Below are 27,724 nucleotides of genomic sequence, written 5' to 3'. Positions count from 1 at the left end.
CCTGGTGCTCCCTGTGTGGCCCTGCTGCCCTCCTGCCCTGCTGCCAACACACACCCCAAGCCAGTGACAGTGAGCAGAAGGGCTCACCCACCCTGCTGCAGAACCAAGGACATGGATATTTACTGTATTCCTGGCTCAGGCTGCCATAATACCCAACATTTTATCTCCCTTGTAAATCTGTGCACTTTCCTGATCAGCTTCCCAGCCTGATCCAGTTTTGGAAACGAAGGGAATGACTGACAAATGCTTGGATAAACTTTTGGTTTTAATGGCGTGGATGTCCCCATCAAGGATTAGGAAAACAAGTTTGTGAGGGGCAAAAGCAATGGCAGCTGGGGACACAAACCCTGAGTGTGCTTGAAATAGGTGTGCTCTCCACCATGCCCAGCACAAACCAAACTGCCTGAGCCAGCTTCTCACCTGCAGCTCCTCACACCAGCCCTCAGCCAGGCTGGGCAGGGAAATCCAAGGGCAAAACTCTGGAGATGCTTCCAGACTGCTTTGAAGTTGGGTAAATATTGAGCTGAATAAATAGTGTGGTTATAATTTCTGCCCCCACAGCGTAGATCCAAATCCTCTGAAATCACAAATATCTTCCCTGGAGGCTTTGGACTGGGCAGTAAACACTGGAAGTTTTCACTGTCTCCAGGGCTAGAAAGGAATTTGCCTTTGGCCACTGATGTTTGCTGAGCAAATACTGCTTGGGGTGTGAAATGGAGCCACCTTGATAGCCCTGGCATATCCAGGAGTCCAGGAATGACAGAATAATCTTTGCTAAACCTGCTGGAGGCACAGGGCAAGCAAAAGTGCTCCAGTGGAGTTATTCAGGCTTTTAACCTGTCCTGTCAGAAGAGAGAGGTCTTGCCACATGTCTCAACTCCAACGTTGATGAAATCTATTTTTAAAAACCATAACAATAGACATTTTTTAGCAGGGAGCTAAGCCACTTTAGCAGCCAGTTGGCCACCCAGCAGTGCAGTGCAGAGCCTCAAGCTCTCCCTGCTGCTGGTTTGCCTTGATGCATTTTGCAGTCCTTCCCTGGGTTTCTGGATCAGCCCGTGCTGTCGCTGCCCTTCTCCTGCAGCCCTGGGTCCAGTGCTCTGGGGGTCCAGGGGATCAGGGCAGCTGTGAGCCCCTCTCCTGTGTGCAGATTGGGGTCTGGAACTCCTACAGTGGCCTTAACATGACGGACAGCAACAAGGACCGCTCCACCAACATCACGGACTCCTTGGCCAACCGCACGCTCATCGTCACCACCATCCTGGTAAGAGCTGCACATTCAGCCTCAGCATCCACCCAGGCCAGGAGGCTGCCCCAAAACACCTCACTGCCAGCTGGACGCTCCTGGCAACTCTGCCTCCAAAACTGTTTCACCTTCCCAGCGTTTCAGACTAGCCCTGTGTGCTTTTCCTGCCAGGAGATCGAGCTCACACAAACTCTCAGCTTGGCAGCTTCTACAGCCTTTGCTTCACTGACAGTGAGACCAAGAGGGCTGGAAGGGAGTGGTGAGCAGCAGACAGGCAGATTGAGTCATTGCTCTTCCTGTGAGCAATGGGTATTTGGGAGCTGCTCTGCCTCCTGCTTTCTACATCCCCAGAAATGCCACTTTGCTTTCAATGGCTCTGCCTCATTCCTCAGGAGGAGGGAAAGAGCTCAAAGGCTTCTTCTACACTGCTTGGCTATTGCCAGAGGTGTTCTGCCACATTAAACTGCTTGCCCAGATCTTCTATCCAAAATCAAGCAAAGGTGTACTTTTGCTGTTGTCCATTCCCTCTTAGCTCCATTTGAAGGTTTTTTCTCAGTAAAGACTTACTTTTCGGGTCCTCTGTCTTTCAATATCTCTTTCTGTCCCCTACAGTGGGATAATGTAGGGTCTAGACCTTAGGTCTGAGTTTGGAGCTGCTGGGCACATTAAATTAAAAATTTAATGTTAAATTAAAGCTCCTGGGAGCCACAAATGGTCCATTGCACTGAAAATTAGGGTCCTTACGTCCATCACTAATTCATTCAGTGAGTTTGTTAACACACCCGAACCAGCTTTGCAGTGCCTTTGGAAAATATTCCCATCATGTAGAGAAACTGGTCTAATCTGACCTCACCTCACGTCCCTGCCTGCCTGTGTGCTGTGCTTTCCTGCAGGAGGATCCCTATGTGATGTACAAGAAGTCTGACAAGCCCTTGTATGGCAATGACAGATTCGAGGGGTACTGCCTGGACTTGCTAAAGGAGCTGTCAAACATTTTAGGCTTCATCTATGAGGTCAAACTGGTTTCTGATGGCAAATACGGAGCCCAGAATGACAAGGGAGAGTGGAATGGGATGGTCAAGGAGCTCATAGACCATGTAAGACTCAACCCTTCTCTTCTGTTCTTTCATTTTGTATCTGAAATCTTTGTTGGGTTTGCACCTTTCAGAGGCACTGCTGTGTCTGTTTTGCCACCCATCAGAGTAGGAACGTCTGAATGAGCAGTGTGCGGGTGTTGGGGGAAAATCCATCATGTCCCAAATGTCCCCCTGCCTTGTAAGAAGAGGAAACAGAATGTCACACCCCCCAAAGTGCCCTAGAAATGTTAAATTGTGTTGAATTTGAGCCCCGATTGGTCCATTTTGGGAATGAAATGGAGGGAATTGCGTGGGTTTGCTGAACATGAGGCAGATGAGTATTTCTCCTTTTGTGTTTCCAGAAAGCTGACCTGGCTGTTGCTCCTCTCACCATCACCTATGTCAGAGAGAAGGTGATAGATTTCTCCAAGCCCTTCATGACGCTGGGGATCAGCATCTTGTACAGGAAGCCCAACGGGACCAACCCCGGCGTGTTCTCCTTCCTAAACCCTCTCTCTCCAGATATTTGGATGTATGTTCTCCTGGCCTGCCTTGGAGTCAGCTGTGTCCTCTTTGTCATTGCCAGGTAAGGCCAGCACAGAGTTTTAGATGCACCCACGGGTGTTGGATGGGCTCTGGAGTACAGAGGGTTATGCAGTTCTAAAACCTTTCTCCATATTTTCTCATCAGCACTGCTTTTCTGTATGGCACTGAGGTTTTGCTTTCTCTAAGAAATGTCCAGTGGGATGCATCAGGAGGCACCAGCCCAGCAGATATGTGCTGAAAAGGAGTTGGTCACTGCCATGCTGGCATTTCCCTTTTCCACTCACGGTGCACACAGTTCAAAGGTGAAGCACCCAAAAGCTGAACCTGGCTTTGCTGGAGGTCCATCCTTAGAGGTCTGTTCCAGCCAAAATGGTTCTGTGAAGGAGGAGGAGGGCTCACAGAGTGACTTCCCAGGGGTGGCCTGAGGTGAAGGAGGAGTTTCCCCCTGCCTGGCAGCTGTGGGGCTGTGTGCAATTACTCATGACTTCCCACAGGCTCCTGCAGTGCCCCACTGTACCATAAATAATAACTCCACTGTACACAGCCCATGATCTCAGTCATGACTAATCTTAAATCTGCTCCTCTCTGGCAGACTGGCCTTTCTGCACTTGTGTGCCAAGACTGAAAACATCCCCCAGCCCTCTCCACCTCAGAGCAGTGGAAGGGAACACAAATGCTTCCCTTGAGATGATGCCTGACAGTGCTGCCTAGTAAGATTCAGCTGCACAGACTGGGGAAGTGAAATTGTGTTCATGTTAATTTAGATTTATACATTTCAAGCTAAGCTGCCCTTGAAATCCACATCAAGGCCTGTCCGTATCTCCAAATACATCAAGATTTCTGTAAGATTGGCAAAGTGTTTCAGCAAATACTGGTTGGTTTTAATAACCCCAGAAACCATCCACTTCTTAGCACTGTCACAGTAAATTAAATGGTTACCCACATTTTGAAATCAGCTCCTGGAAAACAAATACTTGGGGATAATTTGCACAGACTGGTATAATTCTCCTGTCATTTCTTCCAACTTTTCAGCAGCTGCATAATTTCTCATTTGTCTCTGAGCCTTATGCAGCCCTGTTGTTTTCACATTAATTTTTAAACTCGAGCCCTGAAGTTTTGATCACTGTGAAGGGTTGCAGACTGGCAAAGCTCTGTTCCAAGTCTGCTGCCAGTGGATGAACAAGGTGCTTTCTGCCAAAATTCCCCTTTCAGCTGCGCTGTTACGTCAGTGGAGGTAGAGCCAAGTAGCTGAGCCAATAATGCCACACAGACCCTGTGGGAAAAGGTGCTGGGGTGACCTTGAGCATCTCACCTTTATCAGAAACCTCAACAGCTGCTGCTGAACAGGGAGAAAACCAGGGGGGGAAACAGAAGGTCTGAGCAGTGAATTCTGCTGAACTGCAAACCAGAGCTCAGTGCAGCAACAGAAACACCAGAAGAAAATCAGGTTTTGTTTTGAGGTGTAGAAGAGATGCACACCCTACTAATACATTGAAATATGTACCCAGGGCAGGAAAAACCTTCCCAGTCTGGAAGACAGGGCTTTGCTGCCAGGATTTCATGGCCACTTTCTAGCAATGGCCCCTTTGCTCTTTCTGTGATGAAGACATTTCTGTCCAACTCACTGCATGTGGTGGTTTTCTGAAACCCTGCAAAATTTCAGCCCTGGACTTCCCAGGCAGGTCAGGCAGAGGGATTTGTTCTTCTTCCTGCCCTGTGTAAATACTGTGGGGGGAACTGCTCACTCCTAGGGTTGTTGGCAACCTGCTGTCCTAACTGGGGGTCTCTTGTGAAGGATGTGCTTCCCTCTCTGTGTGCAGGAACTGAGCTGGGACCAGTCTGGTCACTCCACAGCACCTGCTTCCCTTATTACAGCAGAAATCTGAAACATCTACCTTGGGAGTCGCTTTTCCTTTGAGGAGTGCATGCAGAACTGTTGTAACTTGAGCCTGAAAACGTTGTCTTTTGTCATGATTTTTGATACTCTCCTTCTGGGTGTTGCCGATGGCATCCTAAGATACATCCCCTCCCAATTAACGGGCTCATTATTACCAGGCTTCATTACTCCAGCTAAGCAAGGCACTGTGCTGGACCGTGCATAAATTCAGTGCTGAATTCTGTTGTTGCAGCAGTGATGAGAATGTGTTGGGTGAGGCAGTCACTGAGGGCTGCATTCACTCTCTCCATGGGAAGCCTGAGCAGGAGCATTCCTCGGGGTCTGGTGCTGGCTGTGTGCTCAGCCAGAGCTCCTGCAGGAGCCCTGAGCAGCTCCCTCCCCCATGCCCATCCCGTGTCCACCCCGGGTGCCACTGCTGCCAGCACCTCCCAGGCTGGGGACAGCAGGCTGCTCCTGCATGGGCACCCCTGCAGGCTGGGCTGCATGGCTCTGCAGGCTGCCTGCCAGCCCACAGCATCCTGCCCTTCTGGGAATGCTGCTGCTGCTCCTTCCTGATTCCCAAAACGCATCCCGGGAGCAGTGCCGGGGAGTGGGGCCGTGGCAGGGACGAGAGGAGCAGCAGCCCCATGCCAGGCCCAGCAGTGTGCCAGCCATGGCTCCAGAGCTTATCCACAGCTGGCACAGGGCAGGGTGATGTCCTGGGACACCCACAGCCCTGCTCCCCAGGCTCTCCTGTCCCTGTGTGTCCTGGGACACCCACAGCCCTGCTCCCCAGGCTCTCCTGTCCCTGTGTCTGTCCCTGTGTGTCCTGGGACACCCACAGCCCTGCTCCCCAGGCTCTCCTGTCCCTGTTCCTGTCCCTGTGTGTCCTGGGACACCCACAGCCCTGCTCCCCAGGCTCTCCTGTCCCTGTTCCTGTCCCTGTGTGTCCTGGGACACCCACAGCCCTGCTCCCCAGGCTCTCCTGTCCCTGTGTCTGTCCCTGTGTGTCCTGGGACACCCACAGCCCTGCTCCCCAGGCTCTCCTGTCCCTGTGTGTCCTGGGGACACCCACAGCCCTGCTCCCCAGGCTCTCCTGTCCCTGTGTGTCCTGGGACACCCACAGCCCTGCTCCCCAGGCTCTCCTGTCCCTGTGTCTGTCCCTGTGTGTCCTGGGACACCCACAGCTCTGCTCCCCAGGCTCTCCTGTCCCTGTGTGTCCTGGGGACACCCACAGCCCTGCTCCCCAGGCTCTCCTGTCCCTGTGTGTCCTGGGGACACCCACAGCCCTGCTCCCCAGGCTCTCCTGTCCCTGTGTGTCCTGGGGACACCCACAGCCCTGCTCCCCGGGCTCTCCTGTCCCTGTGTGTCCTGGGGACACCCACAGCCCTGCTCCCCAGGCTCTCCTGTCCCTGTGTGTCCTGGGGACACCCACAGCCCTGCTCCCCGGGCTCTCCTGTCCCTGCCTGTCCCTGCGTGGTGCCGTGCCCGGTGCGCTCTCAGCAGGTTTCTGTGTGTCCTCTGCTCGATGTTTACAGACTGTTTCTGTTGACTGCCACAGGTTTACACCATACGAGTGGTATAACCCCCACCCGTGCAACCCAGACTCAGATGTGGTGGAAAACAATTTTACTTTACTAAATAGTTTCTGGTTTGGAGTTGGAGCTCTCATGCAGCAAGGTACACCGGTTACACTTCGCTCTCGCACACGTCCCACAGTCTGCTCAAGGGCTTCTGTGCTGGTAAACTCCACCCTCTGTAAACGCAGCATGTACTGTAAAACCTGACCTCACACACGCAGAGCGGCACGAGGGCCCCTCTGCCACAGGGGAACTGTGCAAGCCAGACCAGGAGAAGGAGGGCAAGCACCTGAGAGAGAGGGGAGCACGCGGGAGGGCTGCAGCTGAAACGGAACCTAACTGCAAGGGGGGTGTGAAGTGCTCATGCTGAAGTGATGCGTGTCAGAGTTTTGGCAACAGGAAAATGTTGGGCTCCATCCCAACACAAACAGCCTTAGCTGGCCAAGAAGAACGGTTCCAGCTGCCAAACAAGGAAAGATGCCCTTTCTCCAGAAGGGTTCCTGAGTTTGTAGGCACTTGTCAAACATGTTGTTTAAAACCAACACCAAACCCTTGGTTTCTATGGCTTTTCTGCAGGTATGAGTCCCATCCTTCTGTAAATGCATCCAACCCTAGAAGCCTTAACTTAACCCAGTTACAGGCCCCCATTGCTGATGATTTTGGAAACAGCTGACATTTTATTTATGCCAGGGAGGGGCAGTGAAGCTTACTCCATGTGGGAAGTCAAATAGACCTATGTACTAAACATCACATTTGTTTATGGCATTTATGTTCCAATGTTTCTAGTTAAATCACTTTCACCAAAACTGGGGCCCACTGAAAAGTGACAAAATGTTTTCTGACAAACGTTTCCAGTTGAATCAAAGCTGAACAAAAAAGACCCCACCCCACGACAACCAAAAAGGCAAAGCCCAGCAGTACCTTGGTATTAAATTCCTAAACATTTAAATAAGGAATGTAAAATCATCTCTGCATTCATACAGGTACAATTTTTTTCTTTCCTGTTTAAGAGGCACGAGTAAAAGAAAATAAAAAAAATGAAGAGGATTTTTTCCTAGATACAGTAGAGAATAAAGTTTGTATCGACCTAAGATGCACTTGCTTTTAGTGGTGCACTATTGCATTGAGAGGATAAAGAGCTTCCCCACAGAAATTGCTTTGAAGGAGGTTGGATGAAAGAAGAGCATTTCTGCTTTGTTTTGGACCTTTTTTGTTTTGTTTTCCTTCCAATCTGTCAGTAAAACACAGGCTGAGGTTTTACAGTATCAGGCAGGTGTGTGTATCTAACTGTGGTTGCCCTGTGTGTGAAAGTGCCCCAGGATTTTGTGTTTCCTGTCCTGCCTTTTTTGGAGTTTACCATCATCCACAGCAAACTGTGGGATGCAGTGTCTGCTCGTTACCACTACCTTGGGTACATGACAGTCAGCCCCAACCAGACTCTGCTTGTCTTTTAAGGAGATTCAAAACCAAACGAAAAAGAAAGAAAGAAAGGGGGGAAAAAACAAAACATGTGTAAGGCAACACAAATGTTTCCATGTGCAAACTGGTGGTGTGGTTGTCTGTGCATCATGGTCACGTGAAGATTTGGACATGATGGGAGTGGTGGTGGAAGCCGGGCCCGGCGGTGCGCTCCTCCTCCTTGGCAGCAGCTGCTCCTTCTGCTTGACTGGAAGCCACTTGTTCTCAATTTTAAAATGTGATGATCAGACTTTCTCTTTTCTACAGAGCCTGAGCAAAGTCTGGATCAGGATTGGCTGTCATGTCTGCCATAAAAAGGCACTAGAGAGACTTCAGCAAGTATTGTCTCTGCCCCCGAGTCTTGCTGGCAACATTTTGATTTAGATGCTGCTTCCCCTGTTTTTCCCCTGGAAGTCTCCGATGTGTTTGCATCCTCTGAAAGCATCCAAACAGGGCACATTTCATCCAATCCATCCAGGGCAGCTGTCACTGTCAGGAAGGAGAGCTGTCCCTCAGAGCTCAGCCCAGCCAGGAACAGGGCAGGGGCAGGGGAAGGGGCAGGGGCAGGGGCAGGGGCAGGGGCAGGGGAAGGGGAAGGGGAAGGGGAAGGGGAAGGGGAAGGGGCTGGGACAGGGGAAGGGGAAGGGGCAGGGGCAGGAGCAGGGGAAGGGGAAGGGGCAGGAGCAGAGCAGGGGCAGGAACAGGAGCAGGGGCAGGAAAAGGGGCAGGGAAAGGGGCAGGGAAAGGGCAGGAGCAGGGGCAGGGGAAGGGCAGGAGCAGGGGCAGGGGAAGGGGCAGGATCAGGAGAAGGGGCAGGGTAGGGGCAGAGAGTGCCCAGGTGGATAGAACAGGGATGGAGCAGGTCCTGGGCTGATCCCCAGTCTGGGCAGAGGAAGGAGAGATTCTGCTCCTCTGCCCCTGAGCTCAGGTGAGACCCCACCTGCAGAGCAGGAGCACGTGGAGCTCATGGAGAGCCCAGAGGAGGCACAGAGCTGCTCCAGGGCTGGGAGAGCTGGGGGAGCTCACCTGGAGAGGAGAAGGATCCAGGGAGGGCTCAGACTCTGAAGAGGCTCCAGGAGAGCTGGAAAGGGACTGGGGACAAGGGATGGAGGGACAGGACAAGGGGGAATGGTCTCAGACTGGCAGAGTGGATTTAGAGTTGATATTAAGAAGGAATTGTTCCCTGAGAAGGTGAACATGGAGCCCAGAGCAGCTGTGGCTGACCCTGAATCCCTGGCAGTGCCTGGGATGGTGGAAGGTGTCCCTGCCCTGTGGGACTGGGTGATCCTTAAGGTCCCTTCCAGCCCAGGCCACTCCATTATTCTGTGATAAACCAATACTTTTTGCTGCAATAACCATGGGAAAAGCAAGATGCTGCCCCATGGGCTCAGCCAGGTGCAGGGTTTGCTCTCACCTCACCAGAGCAGAATCACCAGGGTGGGAACTGAGCTCTTTCCCACAGTGTTTGGTTGCAGGAAGCCATGGGGGTTTGGCATCTCACCCCACAAGTGCAGAACTCTCCATCCTCACACAGCCTATGTGCTTGGCACAGCATCAGGGCCAAGTGCAGCAGTTCTCTTTGCATGGCTGCCTAAGCTTAAAAGCAAGAATTCCTTCAGGATGACCTGGATCAGCACAGCTTTTGAAGTTCAAACCCAGCTGAGAGATAGAGAGCAACAACAGAACATTTCATTGCATTGAAAAAACAATCTAACCAGGAAAGCAAACCCAAACACAAAGTCAGTCAGAGCTACCCAGGGTTCTGGAAACAGCTCCATTTGGACTGGAAAATTTCAAGTGAGGGTTTTGCCTTCAGACTGCTCTTGCTGTTTGGCAGTTCTGTCAACACACTCCAAGCCTTGGGCTAAGCTTAGCTCTGACCTTTTAGAGACACAGCTCTGTGTTTACAAATACAGCTCCAATCTGTTTGCTGGTTGGTGGGGAAGGTTTTACCCTTTTGGTCTCTGCCCCAAAAATCACATTCAGAGTTTTGCAAAGTCTGAAAATGTTCTCTGAAATGTTGAAATTTCTCACAGAACTCACTGAATAGCTGAGGAGACATGTCAACATGCTTTTCCAGTAACAAAAAAGCCTTTGTCAAATCAAAAGCTTTAGCCCTGAGCATTTTGTTCACAGGCTCTTAAGTATTTTCTTAAATGAGAAATGATTATGCAAAAACTTAACTTTGAAGTCAAATTACTCAGGTGGCTACCCAAGAGCTTTGCTGAACCTCAAATCCCAGATTATGCAGAGAATTCAGTGGGAATGCCCCCCAATAAAAGAGCAGAGTGCTGAGATAAACACACCAGTGTCTGTGTGGCTGAAGCAGAGGTTATCTGAGCTGCCTGGGAACCATTGAGTGCAGGTAACACCTGCTGCTCTGTTTGTGGCACTGCCAGAGACCTGCTCAAACCCATTCTGGATAATGAGTGTCAAATGCTCTGTCCAAAACCTTTCATTGCCCCGAGGATCCAAGGCATGTGTCCATCGACCCTCTGGTTTCTCAGATTGAAGCACATGCTGGTAGGAAGAGGTTTTCTGGGGCTGAGCTGAGGTTCAGTGCAGGTCACTGGAGCTGCACTGCTCTCCCTGCTGGTGCTGGGATGGGATGCACAGGGCAGGCTCTCCTGGGAGGTGTTTCTGTCAGGCAGCTGTGGGCAGAAGAGCCTTTGCTAAAGAGCTCAGGTTACTAAATTGATGGCAGCGTAAGGGCACAAAGGGACTCCAGAAGCAGACAAAAATACCAGAGTAGCTTGCTGGGGATGTACAAGATGAATATCACAAGGCTGGTTAGCTCAGAGAGGTAAGGGGGCTTAGACCCAAGGATAATTCCATTTGTCATGTATCATGGCACACATCCCCTTCCCAGTGTGTTACCATTATAAATGTCAGCTGTGCATCTGTGAGATTACTGCTGAAATCATTTTATCATGCTACAGCTCATAAAAGCATTCTGTGCCTGAAACCAGACCGTGGTACCAGGAAAGCCCCATTTTAATGTGATTGTTTTGATGGTGTTGTAACAGGATCAGAGCTGATGCCCAAAGCTCTTTCCACCAGAATAGTCGGAGGAATATGGTGGTTTTTCACCTTAATCATAATCTCATCCTATACCGCCAACCTGGCTGCCTTCCTGACGGTGGAGAGGATGGAATCTCCCATCGACTCGGCAGATGACCTGGCAAAGCAAACCAAGATAGAGTACGGGGCTGTCCGAGACGGGTCCACCATGACCTTCTTCAAGGTGAGACACCCGGGGCAGGAGGGACGGGAAGGGAGCCGCGGCATCGGGGGATTGCGGGGGTCAGGAAACACAGAGCGACCCCAAACCGGGGCCACAGCACCCCGGGGATTGACACATCATTCACCCCAAACCGGGGCCACAGCACCCCGGGGATTGACACATCATTCACCCCAAACCCCGGGGACTGACACATCATTCACCCCAAAACCGGGGCCACAGCACCCCGGGGATTGACACATCATTCACCCCAAAACCGCGGGGATTGACACATCATTCACCCCAAACCCCGGGGACTGACACATCATTCACCCCAAACCAGGGCCACAGCACCCCGGGGATTGACACATCATTCACCCCAAAACCGGGGCCACAGCACCCCGGGGATTGCAGGGAATAGGTAAATACACCAGGTGCCCAGTCCCAGAGGATCCTTCAGCACCAGGAATGTAAAACCCTGCAGGTTTTCCCCAGGAGATGTGGAAAAACAGCCTGGCAGTGGAGTGCAGTGAGGGATAAACCCATCTGCCTCTGATGGGAGCCAGGGCATGGGCATATTCTCCTCCTGCTGGGATTCTATTTCCTTCCAGCCACTTCACTGACAAGCAGCTGGAAAAGTCTGCTTCCCCTTCTGGAAGCCACATTTGCACCTCGGTAATCTCACAGGAAAATGCAAGTTAGTTTGTCCCTTTTGTAATGTTCCGTGGTCAATAATACCCAGACCACACACACCCCTGAACACACCTGCAAGTGAAGGGTTTTCTGTGGCCAATTGTTTGGTAGAGAGCTGTGATAACTGACTTTTTTCTTTTTCTTAATTACTAGTATGAATTACATACAAAATGGACAATCTCATAAAATGTCAGTGTAAAAGCCAACAAGCTATAAATGCAGAGCAGATGCACAAAAGCCCTGTGACAGCCAGAATTAATTGGCAGCTTCGTCAGCAGTCTCACAGGGGAGTCAGGCTCAGGATGAGCCCGGCTCAGGCTCTTCCCTGTGCTGAGGATGGTATTTATGGAGTGGCACACACAGAGCCAGTGGGGCAGAACAACATCTGTGACAGGAGGTCTTTCCCTCTCTGGGGACATCCTAAAAAGCCAAAATCCCAAATTCCTGTGTCTCCTGCTCCAGATGACCTTGCCTTGGCAGGGGGGTTGGACTGGGTGATCTCCAGAGGTCCCTTCCAAACTAAACCATCCCAGGATTCTGGGATTTGTGTGGTCTGTCCCTGCTGGTGCTGCCAAGGGTGAGCTGCTCCTGTCAAGGCTCTCTTGTGGCTGAACAGAAATGGTTCCTTGCTGAAAGAAAAACACCAACTGCAGCGTTTAGCTGTAGTGAGCTCCTGAAATGATGAGCTGACATTTGCACTGAGATGGAAACCCACCTGGAGATATCCCCCTAAGCAAGCTCTGGGTTCTCCTCTGGCTCTTCCATGCCTAAAGAAGCTCAGTGCCATTGATGTTCTGAAGTTAAATTTAGCTTCAGAGACAGAACTTCAGATCCTGTCTCATTCCTGCGTTTTTAGAGGAAATAGGTCCTGAAGCTCAGAACAAATTTCCTAGAGCTGTTTTTAGTTTTACACTGATTTCACTTTGCACCATTAATCCCCCAGGCACAAATATGTAGGCTTAAAAGCATGTGAGCCTCTAAAAGAAAACCTTCAGACAAGGTGGTTAAATATTTATGCACTGCATGTGCCAGCTTACTTGTGCCTGAAATACACCTGCATGGAATCAAGGGGAAGGACAGTACAGAAACTGGGGATGGATTCCCTGGCACAGGGATGGTGACACAGTGGAAATGCATGAAAAATGCAATGTATCACACCTGTAGATACTCCATGTTTTATCAAAGGCGCTATGATTTTTATTATGGAAACATCTCCAGATCCTCACAGGATTAGGAGTTCTTTGTCCTGGCCAAAACTTGAAATAACAAATCCTGGAGCAGCTGTTTGTACAAAAACAGCTCCTTCTGTCTGCAGACGAAGGCTCTGACTCTGCCTCCCTCAGACTGTGAAATGCTGCTTGTACTCCTGGAGCTAAATACACACACACTGACGCCAGGGAGCTGGGAGAAGGCAGCAGCAGGGAATTGGGGCACAGGAGGGAATTGGGGCGGCAGAAGGGAGTTGATTCGGGCACAGGAGGGAATTGGGGCGGCAGGAGGGAGTTGATTCGGGCACAGGAGGGAATTGGGGCGGCAGGAGGGAGTTGGGGCAGCAGGAGGGAGTTGATTCGGGCACAGGAGGGAATTGGGGCGGCAGGAGGGAATTGGGGCGGCAGGAGGGAGTTGATTCGGGCACAGGAGGGAATTGGGGCGGCAGGAGGGAGTTGATTCGGGCACAGGAGGGAATTGGGCAGCAGTTAGCTCCCGCACTCCCCCAGCCCGGGCTCTGGCTCTTTTCCGGAGCTGTCCTGTCCCCCGGGGTGCTGAACTGCGGGGAACTGCGGGAGAGAAATTAGGGAGCGAGGCGCAGGGCTGGGGACCTGGGCAGGGTCATCGCCTCGCTGAGAGATGTGATTTGTCCAGTCAAATACTACAAAATCCAAGGAATGCCCAGGGGAACGGGTTGTGGAGGGGACAGGAGCAAGGGAGTGACATGTAGGACACGAGGGGCAAAGCCCAGATCCCTCTGGTTTCTGGGACTGCATGGGACACACACAGGAAAAAGGGTTTCTGGAGACATCAGGCACAGAAAAAGAGCCTGGCACAAAGCAGACTCTAAAGAGCTCTGAGCTAGGACCTGGTGCTCAAGGGAGCAGCAGGAAGCTCCTGGCAGATGAGATCACACAGTGAAACTGCTGGGTGGGATGCAGATTGGGAAGCATAGTAGTACAGCAAGGTGCTCCCACTGCTTTTCTGGGAGCTCCACTTGCATTTATTCAAGCTGGCATCACTTTCAGTTAGTGGTGCCTGTGATGCACGTGCTAACAGCTGTGATTGCTCACTGGTTTGGATGCCTAGCACTGGTGTCTCTGTGGCAATAGTTTCCCCAGAAAAAAAGAAAAAATATTCTAAGGATGAGATATTTTTCAAGGAAGTCTCTTTCCTGCAGTGACTTTTAGCCAGACAGTGGAGGCAATGAAAACAAAATCAATTGGAATTATTTGTGGGGGGGAAATGGAGTTTGAAAAGAACCTCGGAATCAGCATCAGCCTCCTCCCTGTGTAGAGATGCCAGACCTGGCCAGAGCAGATGAAAATACCCCAAAGACAGGGCCTGGGCAGCTCAGGACAGTTAAGCCTTGTTGGAGGGCAAGCCAGCAGTGCCCCAGGCAGCATTGTCCATCTGTGGGAATGGCCAGATCTGGGAGAAGTCCAGCTGAAGGCACGATGTTTCCCATCCACCAGCAGTGACACACATTTATTTCTCCAGACTGTTGCCCTGCTCTCTTTCCAGTATGTCCATAAATCTTCCACTGCTTTCTTGCCCCTCCATCACATCAGATCTTGGTGCTTTGTTCTGGCTTGTGCCAGCTCCTGCCTTCTAAAGTGCAGATACATCTCTACTGAAATTAATGAAAATTCGAAGACCAAATTTGGCACAGGATCCATCTGAGGGAAAAAAAAAAATAGAGGAGCTGGCAAGTTGAGAAGCCATGATCTTTCTTACAAAGTCTTCTGAATAAGGAATACATTCTTCCATTAAATTCACTGTCAGACTCAGTCTAGTGCATCAACACAGCATCAATTTCAACAATATTCTCAACAGAGAAATGGAAATGGTTTCTACTTGTGAAGAGACACTTAGCCACTACCAGAGTTTCATGGTACCTTGTGGCTCACCAAACTGAGGTGGAATTCAGGTGGAATTCACAGATATTGAGTTTACAGGTGAGGCATATTAGCATTTAAAGCTCAAAGAACCAGAAAATCAGCTTCTCACAGGAATCCCCCCGAAGGTGGTGTTTAAAACTGAGCCTGGAATCAGCTGAGGTGGCTGTAAGCCAGAGACAGGGCTGAGGGACTGAGGGGACGCTGCCCTTAACCCCTGTGGCAGAAGGATCCTGTCCTTAAGTCTGATTGCAGCGGGAAGCACAAAGCAGGAGTGGATTTGGTCTGTTTCTCCAACTCACCCCTGGAGTAGGTGACTCCAGGTGAGTGACACGAGCACAGCAGGTGCAGATGAACGCTTTGCTCACCCTCAGCAGGCTCTTGGAGCCGTGGGTGTGCCCTGGCGGGGGGAGCAGGGTCTGAGGGCCGCAGTGTCCAGCTGCCTGTGCCGCAGCCAGGGAACAGAATGAGACTGTCAGCAGGGAGCCAGCGGGAGGAAAAGCCCTGCCCCGCGTCACATCACTCCAGGTGTGGCACTGGCACTGGGCTGGCAGGCTGAGGCACAGCTGGCCAGGCTGTGTGTGTGTGTGTGAGCCCGTGGCCCCTGTCCCCGCAGAAATCCAAGATCTCCACGTACGAGAAGATGTGGGCGTTCATGAGCAGCCGGCAGCAGACGGCGCTGGTGAAGAACAACGACGAGGGCATCCAGCGCGTGCTGACCACCGACTACGCCCTGCTGATGGAGTCCACCAGCATCGAGTACGTGACGCAGAGGAACTGCAACCTCACCCAGATCGGGGGCCTCATCGACTCCAAGGGCTACGGCGTGGGCACCCCCATCGGTGAGAGCTGGGGCGGGTGGGCACAGCAAACCAGCCCAGCCTAGCCCTGCATCCCATCCCTGTATCCCATCCCATCCCTGTATCCCATCCCTGTATCCCTGTATCCCTGTATCCCTGTATCCCTGTATCCCTGTATCCCTGTATCCCATCCCTGTATCCCTGTATCCCTGTATCCCATCCCATCCCATCCCTATATCCCATCCCTGTATCCCATCCCATCCCATCCCTGTATCCCATCCCATCCCATCCCATCCCATCCCATCCCATCCCATCCCATCCCTGTATCCCTGTATCCCATCCCTGTATCCCATCCCTGCATCCCATCCCTGTATCCCTGTATCCCTGTATCCCTGTATCCCTGTATTCCATCCCTGTATCCCATCCCTGCATCCCATCCCATCCCTGTATCCCATCCCATCCCATCCCTGTATCCCATCCCATCCCTGTATCCCTGTATCCCATCCCTGTATCCCATCCCATCCCATCCCTGTATCCCATCCCTGTATCCCATCCCTGTATCCCATCCCATCCCATCCCATCCCATCCCATCCCATCCCATCCCTGTATCCCTGTATCCCATCCCTGTATCCCTGTATCCCTGCATCCCATCCCTGTATCCCTGTGTCCCATCCCTGTATCCCATCCCTGTATCCCTGTATCCCTGTATCCCTGTATCCCTGTATCCCTGTATCCCATCTCAGGAACAGGGGCAGTCAGAGTGGAGTCACAGTGCCTCAGACTCCTCCCTGGGAGGCTGCTGAGCCCTGGCACAGGGGGTAGCTGTGGATGCTGTGAGTGTGCAAGGCCAGGCTGGATGGAGCTCTGACATTCCTGGGACAGTGGAAGGTGTCCTGCCCACCCAGACCATTCTGGGATTCTGTATGTGCCCCAGAGAAAACTGCTTGCTCTAAACACTGAAATACCTGATGCAGAACCTTGCAGTTGGTCCTCACTGTTCCTCGTGTTGCTCTGAGCTCATGAACTCAATCAGAAATTCATCTCCTTCAATGAACAGCTTTAAGACTCCCAGTTTCTCTGAACTCTCTGTGGCAGACCTTTCCTAGCATGTCCAGTACCCTTTCCATGACCCTCTAATTGTACAGCACTAAGAATTGTGTCACATTTTTGTGCTGTGCACTTGTGAACGACTGGCACTGGGAGCCAGGTTTTGTCCCATGTTCACAGAATTATGGAATTATGGAACCACAGAAGGGTTTGGGTTGGAGGGAATCTCAAAACCCACCCAGTGCCACCCCCTGCCATGGGCAGGAACACCTCCCACTACCCCAGGTTGCTCCAAGCCCTGTCCAGCTGGAGATTGGCTCCTCCATTGCTTGGCAGAGCAGATAGAAATAATGGAGAAACACCTCTGCACTTGGAACTGTCATTCTCTGTGGTGCTGAGCACTGCAGGCAGACTGTCACAGACATGACAGCCCAAGTCTGTTTTTCCACTGGCTGGGTGAGAACAGCCTTGGCACCCGGGGGAAGTGATACAAAAGCTAAAATCCCCAAGAATGACAAACTCATGGCAAGAGTTTCCTTGTGGTTATAAAATTGCCACAGTTTAAACCAAGAACAATGAAGGAATGATTGGAACAGATGGCAATCCTCAGAGACAGTGCAGCCACTGGAAATGCAGCTGTGAAGTATATTTATAAAGCGTTCCTTGTATGAGAAGCGCACCTTTATTTTTTTGTTAGGAAAAACCTGCAAAATTCAGGGGAATAGATATCCCCAAGCGCTGTGGAATAATCCAGCACCATCAAGCACCTCATAAACAACTGATTCATAAACAAGATAAACCTGCCACTATTCAGAGGGACCCCCAAGGCTCTGTTATTTCTCTCAGAGCATTCAAGAGTATTGATTGCAGAGGCTGTATGGAAAATTAAAAAACAAAACAACAAAACAAAACAAAACAAAAAAGGCTTGTCTGTGACCCTTAAAAACCACAGGGCCTGTCACTCCAGAATTTCCAGTGAGAGAGATGGGCAGCACCTTACACCAAAGAAACAGGGAGGAGAATTCTTGAATCTGGGAAATGTATTATTTTATCAGAGCATCTTCTGCAATTAAATGCAGCAGCTGTAGGCATCAACAGGAATTTCCCCAAGGAGAGGGTGCTCAGGCCTTGGCAGGGGCTCTCAGGGAGGCTTGGAGTGCCCATCCCTGGAGGTGTCCAAGGGACTCCTGGAGGTGGCACTGAGTGCTGGGACAAGGTGGGCATGGGGCACAGGCTGGACTCGGTGCCCTCAGTTCTTTCCCAGCCTCAGTGGTTCTGGGACTCTGTCGTGTGTGTCAGGGCAGGTTTAACTCCAGGATCAGTGCCAGTGCTGATGCAGGTAATTCTAACACTAAAGCTCTTCTCAGCTCCTTGGGAAACTGCTAAGAAGGTAGATAAATGCATTTCTTGGCCTCAGAGGTTTGTTAATAGTTCAGAGGCCATAAGTAATGTGCTGAATATTTGAAGAGGTGTGAAGATGGATTTGTGGGTGGTGTTAGAGCTCCCCAATAAACCAGCACCAGGGCAGCTCTCCAGGCACTCCTGACAAACTCTAAAAGCCCACACAGAAATATGGAGGTGCCTGCTACCCTGCAGATGAATTGTGGTAATCCTGATGGCAACATAAACACACAAGAAAGAATGAACAGCCCCACAGATCCTGTGCTGTGACTCTGGCTGTTTCACTTAGCCTGTCCTCCCAGACAGGGGGATGGATGAGTCCTGCAGCCTTGCACATTGCAGGGGACAAGCCTCTCCTAAGGCACAGACAATTCTGCCCTCTCTTGTGAGGCACTGCTCTTTGCAGGGGTGATAACTCACTCCTCTGTGCAAAGCCAGCCTTTGGAGGTGTTTCTGGCCTGTTTTCTGTGCAGTTATTTCTGGGTCTTTAGCAGCAAGCACACAAACCATCCATTCTTACAGCAGGCACGTTCTGCTGTCAGAGCTGGCTGCCTCCAGCAGTGCTGGTCTGTGGCTTCCCAGATGGATTTGGGACAGTGTGACACATGTCTCCTGGCAGCTGTGGTCACAGCATGGCCCAGTGCTGGCAGGGCTCTGCCCCAGCACAGCAAGTGCTGGCACATGACAAATGAGGGATTGCAGTGTTCCTCACGCTGGTTCTCCTCAGACAGGGCTGGGGGTGAAGAGATGGAGAGCAGAGAGAGGGATGTGTGTCCACAGGACAAGGATTTCTAGCAATGCCCTGCACAGCAAAGTAAGGGGGGAAACTGAAGCTGTGAGGCCGAATTTCCAAGGCTGTTTCCATGCATAAGGACTCAGGAGTGGTGCCTCAGTGAGATTTTTGTGAAGTACCACATGATCTCTGCAATTCTGGCACACAGTCTGCCTGAAAGCTTGCTTTGCCTTAATGGAGTTGAGTTTGCAACACCTTTAATGTGCAGCAAAATGTGACTTGGGTGAAATAGCAGTTGAAGAAAACCTGAGAATTGCAGAATCACAGAATGACCGGGATTGGGGGGGACCTTAAAGCCCATCCAGTGCCATGGCAGGGACACCTGCCCCTGTCCCATCCAGCCTGGCCTTGGGCACTTCCAGGGCAGCCACAGCTTCTCTGGGCACCTGTGCCAGGGTCTCCCCACCCTCCCAGGGAAGCTCTTCGTTCCAGCATCCCACCTAGTCCTGCCCTCTGGCAGTGGGAAACTTTCCCCTGTCCCTCCATGCCTTATTAATGTGCTGCTCAAGGAAGGGAAGGGTGGGCAGGAGCAGCTGCAGGGCTTTCAGCTCTGCATTTCAGCCTCTGGATGTTTCCAGCTGCAGGGAGCCCAGCAAGGCAGCATTTGGGAGCACACATGTGCCTTTGGAGCCAAGCAGCATCTCACTGGGTCACAGAACCATTCTTGCAAGCCTCCCCTCCTAACTACCACAAAATCTGGGTCCCACAAAGAAAAGTCTCTCTGACAAACTGGCTGCAGGATTTTGGGAGATGGAGAGGCTGAGCAGAGTGTGGGAGAGCAAATCCCAGCAGACTGAGCCACCCAGTGTGACCCCAATCTTCACCAGACGCTGCCCAGGCCCATAAAGCTGCAGAGCCTGCACACACATCATTTAACAAATGGTGGCTTGCAAACCAAAAGCATGAAATTGTTGCTATTTTTGGCTTGCAGGGCCCCTGTTTTTGCAAATCACAATAAAAAGAACTTGTCCACAAGCTGTAGGTGTGGTGCAGGTGTAAATGAGAAGAGAAAGTGTCTGAGTGACTCTGGACTCCTCTGAGGCAGCCATTCATTTACAGGCAGCAGGAAAAACCAACAGGTGCTGAAGTTAATAGAAGGGAAAAGTGGAAATTCTCATACTCAAATACGGTGTGGAGGAATGCCTTAGCAAGAAAACCCACTGCCAGGGCTTAAACAAACCTCACTGGGAGGTGAATGAATGCACCAGTGGATCCTTGTGTTCCCCAGCCCCCTGGCAGACACCAGCAGATTCCCTTCCCAGCTGCAGCCCTGCAGCTGGAACAGCCCCTCCCGTGCAGGGAGGCTCCTGCCCCGCAGGTGGCGGCTGCCCCGCAGCAGTGCCAGCCCGCTGTCCCCGCAGGGTCCCCGTACCGCGACAAGATCACCATCGCCATCCTGCAGCTGCAGGAGGAGGGCAAGCTGCACATGATGAAGGAGAAGTGGTGGCGGGGGAACGGCTGCCCCGAGGAGGACAGCAAGGAGGCCAGCGCCCTGGGCGTGGAGAACATCGGGGGCATCTTCATCGTGCTGGCGGCGGGGCTGGTGCTCTCCGTGTTCGTGGCCATCGGCGAGTTCATCTACAAATCGCGCAAGAACAGCGACATCGAGCAGGTGGGGTCTGCGGGGAGGGTCTGCGGGGAGGGTCTGCGGGGAGGGTCTGCAGGGAGGGGTCTGCAGCACAGGACACTGCACCTCACTGCACTGCACCTTTCCTGCTGCTCAGCCCCCACCGGGCTCTAATATCAAATCATTTATTAATAACACCCGCGGGCCAATTAGTGCTGCTTAGCAGGGCAGTGCAGAACGGGCAAGCAATTTCTCAAACAGTTTCTGCTTGAACTTCAGGACTTCCAGCATGAATTCCATAGGAAAGGAATAAAACACAACTGGGCTCTTGGTTTTTTTGTATGGCACTAACATAAACCACTCGAGTAACCCAGAAAAGCCCATCCAAATCCCAAGACTCAGTTTCCTCTTGCTCTAGAAAGGATATTTTTTTCAGAGCCAGGGGTTTACAAGTTGTGCTGAAGGATGCACTTCAAAGCAGGGAGATCTACTGAAAGGTGATGGAGCATGGAGCAATCCCAGGACGTGCCAGTCAAACGGCCCCTGGTTTGGGATGAGGCAGAGATGAAGGATTAATGTGCTTGCACATATTGCAGCTTTCTAATTAGCACTTTAGCCCGTTTTAGCACAAAACGCATAAAAAATGTATTGGTATCTTTGTTTTGTTCGTGTCTCGGGAGATCGTTTATTCAAATATGTTTTGGAGAACAGTTGCAGCTAATTAAAATATTCAGTGTAATTAAAATGTTCAGTTAAAGTGCTAAAATGGTGCAGAACATGCTGGAAACTTTGCAGGAGTCTGTGAAGGGCAGGACTGCAGTAACCCAAAGCCTGAGGCCAGGGCTGTTAATTCACTGAGCAGTATGTGGAGTGAATATCAGAATTCGGGGCTGCACACACGTGTGCTCAGCCCCCATTTCTGCACCTTAATAATCAGAACCATTGAGTGAGTCCATGTGGCACCTCCTGCTTCTTTCCCAGAAGCGATTTCACAGAGAGCACACACCACCAGTGATTCCAGCGTTTCTCCTGGTTTCTCTGGGATTGTTTTCTCCTTTCCCTGGTGAGATAAGCAGCTTAGATGGGAAATGCTGTGCAGAGCGTGTTATCACTAAGCTAATCCAAAGCACCGTTGAATACAATCCGTGACTTTTCTGTTTCCATAAGTGGAGTCTCTTTTGATTTAAATGGCTTTTGAATCATTCTCACGCTTGTTTTCAGTTTTGCTTCGCTCGTTTATTTACTTTCTCCATTTCTCTTCTTTTGCATGCAAGGCCTTTTGTTTCTTTTACGGACTGCAGTGTAAGCAACCCCACCCGTCCAACTCCACCTCTGGCACCACCTTATCCACGGAGTTAGACTGTGGCAAGTTAATCCGGGAGGAGCGAGGGATCCGAGCGCAGCCCTCGATCCACACGGTGTAGTCAGGACAGGAGCAAGGTGTGTCCGGGGCGAGCATCGCAGCTGCCGGGGCTAACCCAGGGCACGGGCGGCTCTAGAGTCCATTAGCAAAGCCCCAAACCCGGGCAGGGTCAGTGAAATAACCGCAGCCCAGCAGGGAGCTCGGCAGAGCCTCCCGCAATTGCCACCTTGTCATTGCCCGGGGTAAATCACCTGCTGCAGGTAAGGAAAGTCATTTCCCTCCTTCTCATCTCCTGCTTACTGGAAGCAGGGAGGAGCATTCGGCTTGGGCTGAATTCAGGAGCCTCCCAAACACCCTGCAGGGCTCCATTAACTTCACGGACCCTGCTACAAGCAGCCAGAGATGTTGAGCTGGCATCTCTTATTCCCTGTGTCAATATTTAATGAATTTTAATTCCTCCATTTAAAATTCATCACTCAGAGCCTGCACGTAACCACCACAGCACAGAATCGGAGCCATCAGTTAAATTTTATGCCGTGTGGCCATTAAGGACATATTCAACAGGAGCACCCTCAGGCAGCACCCGCACAGACCATTAACGGAGCAGCTCCATTGTCTTCCTTGGGCAATGCACAACATCCATTTGTAGCAGGAAACCCCTTTGTGGGGAAATCGGGCGTCAGTTTATTCCAGACGGCCCAGCCCTGGCATTGCTCTGCACATTGAGCCCCGGTGGATGTTTAGTGTAGGAGGCTGGCACTGGGTGCGTTTCACACCCTGGAAGGACAGATAGGGACGATAGGGACTGACAGGGCGGGGGACAAGGGGCTGGATGTGCTTTTGCCACCAAAAAAACGAATGTCAACGATTTGAGATGCAAAAGTGCAGAGAAATGCCAGCTCCAGGGATGTCATGAGCTGTGGCAAACCCCAGTGGTCCCAAACCCTTGTACCTGTGTTCCTTTGTGTGCCAGATCCCCATCAGCCTCACCAGCTCATCCCCTCACCCCTCACCCCTGTTGGATGTTTCCCGGGTCTCTGCCCTGTTTTCCTGGGGCCGTTTCTGCCCCCAGCTGCACTCAGGGTTGCTGGCTTTGGGTGGAAGCCTTCAAACCCAAATTGCTCCCCTGGAATGGGCTCGGTGTGCCCGGCTCCCGAGGGCAGCCACAGCAAACTGTGGTTTCCTCTCACCCCTGTTCCACACTGGTGCTGCTGGCACAGGCTGGAGCAGTTTGTGACAATTCCACCAATTCTCCTCTGCTGCACTCCAGATGCTGCAAGAAATTGTCTTGCTCACAATGGGCTCTTAACTTGTTTGAATGGAGCCTTGAAAGCTTTGGCTCTCCACAAAATGCTCCTTCTTGCCAGCAAAGACCTGAATTAGGTCCTCTGAATACCATTTTATTAATACTGTGCAAAAATAAACCCATTTTCTTTCAGCACAAGGTCAGTGCCCCAGCCGTGGGTGCAGGAGAAAAACCCTGACTTCTGCTCCTCCTCCTCCTCTGGCCCTGAGCTGCTCAGGAGTTCTTCCAGAGTGAAATCTGCCCCATATCCTGTGATTTTCACAGTTCTCAGCACTCCAACAGCACACTGTTGGGTGGCTTTTTTATTGCTATTTATTGTTGTTTGGTTGGTTGTGCACAGTATTAATAAAATGCCTCCTCCTCAGTGGTAGCCCAGCAGCAGAAGCAACAGATTGATAAATCCTGGCTGCAACCATTTTTTTTTTCATTGTTTCTACTTTATTTTATGTTCTTTATTTATTTTTAATTCTGAATCTGTAATTCTCCTAAAGCTTAGCACAGACCTCTGCATGGGAGTGTAAGGAAGGATTTGGGAGCTTTAGCAGTTGCTGAAATGACCAAAAGGCACAGAGAAATCACACAGAGAGCAGAACCCATTCTGCTCTTAAAGGATGACATTTCCTTTTACATGCCATGGCCTGCAGCATTTTGACATTGCCAGAATGAGAAAGTTAAGCTGGCTGAAAGCAAAATGTTAAATTCATTTCTGAGTTGTAAAAGGGATGGATGTGTGCCCACTCTGCTCTTGTTCTGGACAGACCTCAGCAGTGGACTGACCAGCATGGAAATAAAAGGGGTTTTCAAGCAACCATTTTAGTCAGAACATGAGACAAAAGAACAGTATATTACCCTTTAAAATGGAATTTTAACGTCGACATCCCCTTTATGAATGCTGCTTTGCAGGTGCTCAGGCTCACTGGGTTTCCCCATGGGGTGTGTTCCTTGTCCTTGGCTTTCCTACAAACCCCACTCCACTCTGCCTCAGGCTGTGCTCACTCTGCACCACTTTCCCTAAGAATAGCTAGAAGTCTTCCTGATAATGATGATTTTAAAATTCAGAGCAGTTGGAAATGGAGCCATTGGGCTCTGCACAATCAGATATTACAAACCTCCCAGCAATATGTTCTGTGTGTCTGTCTGCAGATGCAAAATGAACTCCATGGGGCTGTTTTGTGGAGATGAATGGGAAAGGCGTTGTGGTTATTGCACAGTCTGAGTAACAGGGATCCCTTTGGAAAATTAAAGTAGCAGCTATTAACAAGGCAGTAAAACGCACTCTTTCACCTGCAGAAATCATCCCTGGCTGCACTCTGCAGAGAGTAACAGCTGGAATTAAATACAGCACATTAGGAGGTTAGTGAGAAACGCAGGGAAACAAGGTAAAAATAGGGCTGATCAATCCTACGAAGGGTTAATAGCATCCTGTTCCTATTCACCGTGGAGTTCTGGATTCACTTGGTAATCCAGAGTTTAAAAACTCGATTAAAGCTGAGACCACCGAGTCAGCCACTCAGAGCATTTGTGTTCATTAGTGTGAGCATCGTTTTGCTGCCCAGACAAGCTGGGACAATGCAGAAAGGGGACACCCGCTCCTCCTGCTGCTTCCAGGCTGCATTACATTGTCAAAGAGGCTATTTGGGGCTTTTTTGCAAAGCCACGTACTTCCACTTAAAGGCTACTTGTGTTTCTTTGTGGTATATGTAATTATACCAGCTGTGGATTTTAAAAGATGTTCCCACTTTCCCCAAATGTCTTTGTCAACGCTGTGATGGTGGGAAGAAGGAAGATCTCTTCTTTCTTCCTTTCCGAGCCATTCAGCTCCCTTATTCTTGTGGTAATTATCTCCTTTCTTCAAAACAATATTTGAAAAAATTCTTTCCAAAGAAAAGAAGAAGATTGAGGTCTGTGCTATATTTGTGAAATGCCTGTTCATTTCATGAGGGGAAAAATAACTAAGCCATAAAGAAATCTTAAAAAAACTCTGCTTTCTCCAGCACGCTGGTGGTTTTTTGTGAGTAAGGTATATGGTGTTTAAAACAAGGTATTTTCTCTTGTGAGGTCAGAGGCAGATGAGAAAGGGTAAGTTTTGTCATGCAAAGCCCCAAAACCTGGCAAAGGCTCCTGTGGGGAATTTCAGAAACATCCACAAGCAGCTGTAGTTGAGCCAAGGTTAAATGAAAGTCACTGGGGAAAAAAAACCAAAAAAACAAAAAAACCCCACTGAATTAGGGAAAAATCCTTGCTGTGTGCAGGCACCTGTTGTATCCCGGGATTTATTCCCAACTGGATCTCCTGAGGAGCTCCCAAGCCCTGTGAGGGCCAAACTGAGCTTTGGGCTCTCCTGAGGAATTCCCAGAGCTCCATGAGGGTTCAGGCTGGGCTTTGGACTCTTCTGAGGAGCTCCTGAGCCCTGTGAGGGCTAAAACTGAGCTTTGGGGTCTTCTGAGGAGCTTCTGAAGCTCCGTGAGGGTCAAAACCGAGCTTTGGACTCTTCTGAGGAGTTCCCAGAGCTCCATGAGGGCCAAGACCCAGCTTTGTCTCCTCCTGAGGAGCTCCTGAGCCCTGTGAGGGCCAAATTGAGCTTTGGGATCTCCTGAGGAGCCCCCGAGCCCCGTGAGGGCCCGGGCTGGGCTTTGTCTCCTCCTGAGGAGCCCCCGAGCCCCGTGAGGGTCCAGGCTGGGCTTTGTCTCCTCCTGAGGAGCCCCCGAGCCCCGTGAGGGTCCAGGCTGGGCTTTGTCTCCTCCTGAGGAGCCCCCGAGCCCCGTGAGGGTCCAGGCTGGCTTTGGCCCGGCTCCCCGCGGTGGAAGGTGTCTAATGGCGTCCCCTGTCTCCACAGTGTCTGTCTTTCAACGCCATCGTGGAGGAGCTGGGCATTTCTCTGAAGCAGCAGCAGAAGCTGCGCAGGAGGCCGAGGCCGAGGGGCCGTCCGTCCCTGCCCAGCATCCTGAGCTGCCAGCAGCGGCGGCAGGGCAGGGACAGCGTGGCCTGAGCTGCTCCCTGCCAGGACCCTGCTGCCCGCCCGGCCGGGCCCATCCCCAGCTGGAATGCTCCTCAGTGCTGCCCGGACCCACCGCTCCTGTCCTGCCTCCTCCTCTGGGCTGCGCTTCTCTGCTCGCCGCGTCTGCCCTCCGTCCCCTCCCCGCGCATCGCTGTACGTGCTTTCTAAATAAATCAATAAACAGACAGGGTTCTCTTTTCCAAGAAGCTGCGAGTGGAACTTTTCTTTTCCCTTCCGAGGCAACGAGTGCAGCTCTGCTGAGCACGGTTGTTTGGGGACCAGGCTCCAGACACCAAAGGGAAAATCCACACCATTAACTCACAAACTGCGACTGCAGAAATGGATGAGGTACAGGGGCATCCAACAACAAGGCTCTTTTATTTTGCCTGGCACTTTGAGGAACACTCTGCAGGCTCTTTCCTGTCAGCAGATTGCTTTCCACCATCTTTTCCATTTCTTTTGAAACATGATTATTTGGTAATGTCACTGCACCAGGTGATACCATCAGCAGGTGCTGGTGTTTAAGAAGAAAAATCAAAATCCTACAAGGAGTGATCAGTGAACGGCACTGACACAATCACACTGCCACATCCCTCAGATCCTGATGCCAATAAAGCCGTTCTTGACTGGGGAGTGAAAATCTCTGAGAAATTAGGGCTGAGAATGCTCAGTTTATCACAATGGTATAACAATTACCATTGTTGACCACCAAGGTAACAGATGATCTGGCCTGGGTTGGGTGAAAACTCTGTGGTAAATCTGGGTTTAAGGACATCAAAGGCTTATTAAGGACCCTTCCCTCTCCCATGGAGGGTGAAGTTCTTAAAGAAAGAAATTAATCAGATTAACAAGGCATAGTTTTGACAGACTCATAATAATTCCTCTTCATTTCCTCCCTCTTACTTAAGAAATGGTTATTTCAGGCAACACAGAATTCCCCGGGGTGCTCTTTCCCTTCCTCAGCAAACAGGAATTATTGCTGGTGATTCCCAGCATTTCCTGTGGACGGGTCTGTCCCCTGGGAGGTTGGGGACAGGTGAGAGCAGGGAGCAGCTCAGGCTGCTGCAGAGCTGGGCTGGTGAGCAGGAGCAGCTTCCCTGATTTGTGTCACCATCACCTCCAAACAGACCTTGCAGAGCAGCACCACTGTGCTGGTACAAAAGCAGGTTGTTATTGAAATAATGACTGAAAAGCAGGTAATTATTTTCCAGTGGGTGTAACTCCATTGCTCTGCCATCCGTGGCCCTCAGCTAAGGTGATTTTAAATTACTCGGTTAAAAGTGATAAAAGATTTATGATCAAACCTTTAATTTTTTAATTTTTTTTTAATTTTTAACGGGCTCCCAGCTCCAGGTGAAAAGGGACTGGCCCTGCTCAGAGGCACAGCCTGTCACAGGATGTCACCACGGGCAGTCCCCAGCAAGGACAGCTTTCTGCCAGACACACCTGCCTCCCTTCAAAATGAACAGAAAATTACTCCTCTTTTAAAAATTCAACCCCGGGTTCATGATTGGTTAAATAATCTTTCTCTGCTGAATAAAGGAAATCTCTTCCTGTCACTGTCCCCACTTTTCCCAGATAACAACCTCCCTTTCTCCAGGCAGAAACGTCACCCAGCCAGACTGAGCCCTCCTGCAAGGGCATCTC

The 27,724-nt window shown here is 50.9% G+C and overlaps 1 protein-coding gene across 1 annotated transcript in view; it reads left to right on the top strand.

Moving 5' to 3' along the window:
* The window catches only part of LOC306809825 (glutamate receptor ionotropic, kainate 1-like), a 70,998-nt gene extending 44,720 nt beyond the window's left edge, over positions 1-26,278 (top strand). The window contains 8 exon segments of the mRNA XM_079321710.1: positions 1,151-1,264; positions 2,140-2,343; positions 2,685-2,908; positions 6,306-6,424; positions 10,809-11,026; positions 15,419-15,644; positions 20,205-20,455; positions 25,916-26,278. Of these exon segments, the coding sequence (XP_079177836.1) occupies positions 1,151-1,264; positions 2,140-2,343; positions 2,685-2,908; positions 6,306-6,424; positions 10,809-11,026; positions 15,419-15,644; positions 20,205-20,455; positions 25,916-26,068 (1,509 nt within the window). The 3' untranslated portion in view covers positions 26,069-26,278.
* Positions 26,279-27,724: the final 1,446 nt, after the last annotated feature.

The sequence above is a fragment of the Erithacus rubecula genome (assembly GCF_903797595.1).
Source record: "Erithacus rubecula genome assembly, chromosome: 1".
In the NCBI taxonomy this organism is placed as follows: Eukaryota; Metazoa; Chordata; class Aves; order Passeriformes; family Muscicapidae; genus Erithacus; species Erithacus rubecula.
This window is presented reverse-complemented; position numbering and strand designations above follow the sequence as displayed.